Source organism: Octopus bimaculoides, chromosome 17, assembly GCF_001194135.2.
Source record: "Octopus bimaculoides isolate UCB-OBI-ISO-001 chromosome 17, ASM119413v2, whole genome shotgun sequence".
Taxonomy (NCBI): domain Eukaryota; kingdom Metazoa; phylum Mollusca; class Cephalopoda; order Octopoda; family Octopodidae; genus Octopus; species Octopus bimaculoides.
The window spans coordinates 44,192,179-44,197,410 of record NC_068997.1 but is presented as its reverse complement, the minus strand read 5'-3'; the positions used below and the strand labels follow the sequence as shown (position 1 = coordinate 44,197,410).

Below are 5,232 nucleotides of genomic sequence, written 5' to 3'. Positions count from 1 at the left end.
GTTATCATGCCGAGCAAAATGCATAGCAGCTTTTCATCCATCTTCATGATCTGAATTTAAATTCTGCTGAAGTTGACTTTACTTTTCATCCTTTAGGGGTTGATAAAATAAGTACCAGTTGATCACTGGGGTTGATGTAGTTGACTTAGCCCCACATCCGAAATTGCTGGCCTTGAGTCAAAATTTGAAATCATTGTTACTGTCTTTCCTATTATTTCCATTGTCCTAAGATGGTGAGTTGGCAGAATTGTTAGCACATCAAGCAAACTCCTTAGTGGCATTTCATCTGTCTTTATGTTCTGAGTTCAAATTCCACTGAGACTGACTTTGCCTTTCATCCTTTAGGGGTCAATGAAATAAGTACCAGTTATGCACTGGAGTCAATTTAATTGACTAACCCCTTTCCCAAAAGTTTCAGGCCTTGTGCCTATAGTAGAAAACATTATTTTCGTTTTTCTGGCTATTATTGCTATTTCCTGTAATAATTAACATAGAAAGAGTTCGTTTTGTTGAGTGGGAAACATTTTAATGATTATTCCCTGGTTCTTAGTACATGCGAGTAATTTATTATGCAGAAACAACAGCAACAACAACTAGTTACCACTTTTACAAACTTGTATTTTATACCTATTCTTCTACCTAGCTTTACATTAAGGAGTGGAACATACTGTTTCCTGTAACTCAAACCATCTCATGATCCCAGGGGACAAAATGGAAAAAGGGTTGCCTCTGAGGATGCACTGGAACAACAACTCTGACTCACAGGGCTCACACCTGTCGCTCTACCAATTCTGCTAATCCACTGGTCTTATTTAAGAAAATATTGAGAATGTACTTACCCCGAAGCCAGCAGTTTTTTATGATGAGCAAAACAACAAACAGAGACAGGTGCTTTGTGTCCAGTAAGGACAAATTTATTGCTAACTTGTACACCTGGAAGACAAAACATGAAAGACAGGAGCATTAGAACAGGAATGAATTTATTTATGATACTTGTGTCACTCCAAAGTAGAGTAGTTTACATATAAAATGAGAGTAGGTACAAGGCTCTGAACAGAGGATTGAAACAAATTTGAACTCAGAATGTAAAAACAGACAAAATGCTGCCAGGCATTTTGCCTGGTGGCCTAATGATTCTGCCAGCTCATCGCCTTGAATTATACTGATATTGATGATGAAAATGTGTGTGTGTGTGTGTGTGTGTGTGTAAATTCACTTCTCAACCATGTGGTTTCCAGTTCAGTTACATTGCATGGCATGTGTCATCTATTATAGGCCCAGGCTATGGTAGAATTCTTGTTGGTAGATTTGCTAGACAAAAACCGAAAAGGTGTGTGTGTGTGTGTCTCTCTCTCTCTCTCTCTCCTTGCTTTGACATTGTGTGACAGTTGTAAACGAGCATCACTATCATACAAGTGGTGTCGTTTATTTCCAATCTACCATGGAAACCTGTCCGGCTATGGGGAAATATTTCCTTGCTTGGAAACAGGCAAGGGTTGACAGCAGGAAGGGCAGTGCAATACAGTAGTATTGCTTCTCAGTAAAACAAAGCACCATCAGTTTAAAGTATAAATTACATTAACAAATATAATTTGGAAAGTTCGAAACCTAGGTCCTAGATTATCCACATCTGGGTTGTACATTTATTTAATGTTCTTCTTACCGGTAAAAATTTTTTATGTTCACTGCCTGCAAACATTTTTGCCAGTATATATATACAGTGAAGCTGCTATTTCCAATAAATATTGGAGCATTGTTGTACCACTATCCTATATTCATATATATACAGACTTATTTCAGTTTCTATCTATCATATCCACTCACAAGGTTTTGGTTGGCCCAGAGCTATAGTAGAAAACACTTACCAAAGGTGAGACTGAACCCAAAGCTACACTGTTACAAAGCAAAGTACTTAACTATGCACTTACATATATGTGTAAGTGTGTGTGTAGTTACATGATAAGCATGGCTTTCATCTATCTGGACATGTTTCTGAATTATTTGATCACTGTTTGACTTCCATAACCAACAACAAAAAAAACACTCCAATGAACAACATGCAATGTTTGAACAATACCAAAATCATTTTAAAGTCAAGATTTTTTGCCATGGTAACAACAGCTAAATTAATTATGCCAGCTGAGCATTAGTCAAAGTCAAATAAATACACTAGTTGCTTAGCAGTACTTACTTGTCCTATCTGCAGACACAATTTCCCAAAGTTTTAGTAATGCGTCTTGGCCACAGGTTGCCAATAAATATTTGGTATGATTATCTACAAAAAAAAACAAACAAACAAATGCATGTGTATTATCACTTCATTATTATTATTATTATTATTATTATTATTATTATTATTATTATTAATATTATTATTATTGTTATTAAGTGAGAGAGCAATGCATGTCATCAAAGTGACACTGGGGTACAAATATACAAAGCCCAATATACCCATCATGACTACCCGTCTGATAAGGGTACACCAGGCACATGCATCACAACCATATGTGTGCGACATGGTAATCTCATATCAAGATAAACAGTGTATAACCTTGCAGGTGGGGTCCAGTTAGAATTTTCTTCAAGTGGAGTAGCCCATCCCGCTCAAAAGGTCCCTGAATAAGGTTTGTTTAAGGATGATGAATGAAACACCCATGTTTCCAGGAGTGAATTATTCAAATCTCAAAGAATTCCTCTTAACACATGGCTACGATGCTCCCCTACCACTTCTTCTCATGATCAGGATGTGACACATCGATGTAAGTAATTAATGTGAACTAAAACGTTTAATGGATGAACATGACGTAGCATTCTGTCGGTTACGACAACAATGAGAGTTCCAGTTAATTTGATCAATGGAACAACCTGCTCATGAAATTAACGTGCAAGTGGCTGAGCACTCCACAGACATGTGTCCCCTTAACGTAGTTCACAGAGTGTGACAAGGCTGGCCCTTTGAAATACAGGTACAACAGAAACAGGAAGAAAGAGTGAGAGAAAGTTGTGGTGAAAGAGTACAGCAGGGTTCGCCACCATCCCCTGCCAGAGCCTCGTGGATCTTTAGGCGTTTTTGCTCAATAAACACTCACAACGCCTAGTCTGGGAATTGAAACCATGATCCTACGACCATGAGTCTGCTGCCCTAACCACTGGGCCATTGCACCTCCACAATGGATAAACATACATAAAAAGGCACAAGGTTAACATGATTATTATTACTACTACTATAATCCTAACTACTGTTGTTACTACTACATGTAATATTATTATTATTATTATTATGGGCCTTACGGAGGTAGTGACAGGTGATCAAGACATTTGGTGATATATTGTGCTTGTGTAGACCTGTCAAGTCAAGTGAGACCATAGTCATGGCTGATGCTGGTGTCAAGTCAATGGTACCTATGCCAGTGACACATAAAAAACATTCACTACACTCTCGGAATAGTTGGTGTTAGGAAGGGTATCTAGCAGTAGAAACCTTGCCAAACCAGATCAGAACCTGGTGCGGCTCTCCGCCTTATCAGTTTTCAGTCCGACCATCCAACCCATGCCAGCATGGAAAGTGGATGTTAAATGATGACGATGATGATGAAGTACTGTTGTTGTCGCTAGGCCAAACTCATCATAAAGCAAACACCATCATGAGTGATATCCAGACTACAGTGGAGAAGGCAAGCCACTAGATTTGGTTAAAAAGAGATAACGAGCAGTCAAAAATTGATTTTTTTATAATATAGTTCTTTGGTCCCTGCCCACCAAATTTGTTAGTGTTATGGCTATGTAAGAAATCATCAACATCATATTCATCATTATTTCATTGCATATAAGGAACCTTGTGTAGGTAAGCGGAGTCTGCTGTTCAATTTTAATATTTCCTTTATTTTCTAAATCTATAATATAAATTGAAGTTGGCCGACCATTGTATTCTTTCTTGTCTTGAGGTTCACAGCCAAACGGCTGGGTGGATTTGCGTGAAAAATGGCACACATGTGGAGACGGGTGCATAGATTGGAATGCGCTTTCTATTTTTTCCTAGCCCCCATACTAACAGAGAAAATCAATAAAAACAACCTGCATGCGTGCATGTATGTTAGTGTGTGCCACATCATCCAAACAGACCAAGTGAAACCGGGTTTAGCTGCTAGTACATAAATAAAATGTAAATTAAAATTTCTTCCTAGTTAAGACATTTTATTTCACTTATCCTTCTAATAACCTTGGGAAAGATATAAAAGTTACAACTTCTCTCTTAAAAATCCAAGGCCTTGTGCCTATATTAAGATTTGGTCAGAAGTCACCCGACAGTAAATCAAAATTCTATAAATACTATCTCTAATTCTGTATTGACTCGAATGGGAAAATGTGTCCCTCAAGAAGGACTTCAGTTTGAACAATTTTCATGATGTTTCATATTTAGATGCTTCTATTATATTCATTCAGTTGTTAAACATAAATAAATGGAACTAAATGGAATTAAATGGTTTTGATTTGCTGTCAGGTGATTTTTGGCCAGCCATGCATTAAGATTAAATTATAAGGTTAGATGGTTTAAAACAAATTGAAGAATATGAAAATAGATGTGTAATGGGGTAGTTTTTACACTAGTTAATTGTTTCTTATTCCACTGGTTTAAAAGATCTGAATTGGAGCATAAAGAGAAATTCAATATTGTGATATGTTTACTCCTCTGCTCTACAGTCGTAGCTACCTTCACTGTACTTTTAAAGTAAGCAGTATTCCTATATACACAGAACTGAACAAGACATTTTAAAAGAAGGTGTGGTTGTGTGGTAAGAAGATTTGCTTTCCAACCACATGGTTGGGAAGGTTCAGTCCCACTGCTTGGCACTTTGGGCAAATGTTTTCTACTATAGCTTCAGGCCAACCAAAGCCTTGTGAGTTGATTTGGTAGATGGAAACACAAAGAAGCCCATTGTGTATGTGTATGTGTGTATACACACACACACACACATTTATATATATATATATATATATATATATGCACATATATATATATATATATATGCATGTATATATATGTGTATATATATAGATATATATATATGTGTGTGTGTATATATATGCCCTAACTCTTTGAAACGCTAGTGTTATAATGGTGGCAGCTGATGAAGGAAATGTTCTCTATGTGGCCTGTGTGTTTTCTGTACCCTGTTTATCATTTTGTCCATGATTTTTTGCAACATCATGTACCCAGATATGCATCTATAT

General features: G+C 36.9%; 1 protein-coding gene across 1 annotated transcript in view; it reads right to left on the bottom strand.

The window, feature by feature from the left end:
• LOC106878381 (WD repeat, SAM and U-box domain-containing protein 1) overlaps positions 1-5,232 on the bottom strand; it is a 36,106-nt gene that overhangs the window by 18,239 nt on the left and 12,635 nt on the right. Inside the window, exons 3-4 of the mRNA XM_014927575.2 lie at positions 2,192-2,275; positions 840-933 (exon numbers count right to left, since the gene is read on the bottom strand). Of these exons, the coding sequence (XP_014783061.1) occupies positions 840-933; positions 2,192-2,275 (178 nt within the window). The remainder of the gene's footprint in view (positions 1-839; positions 934-2,191; positions 2,276-5,232) is intronic.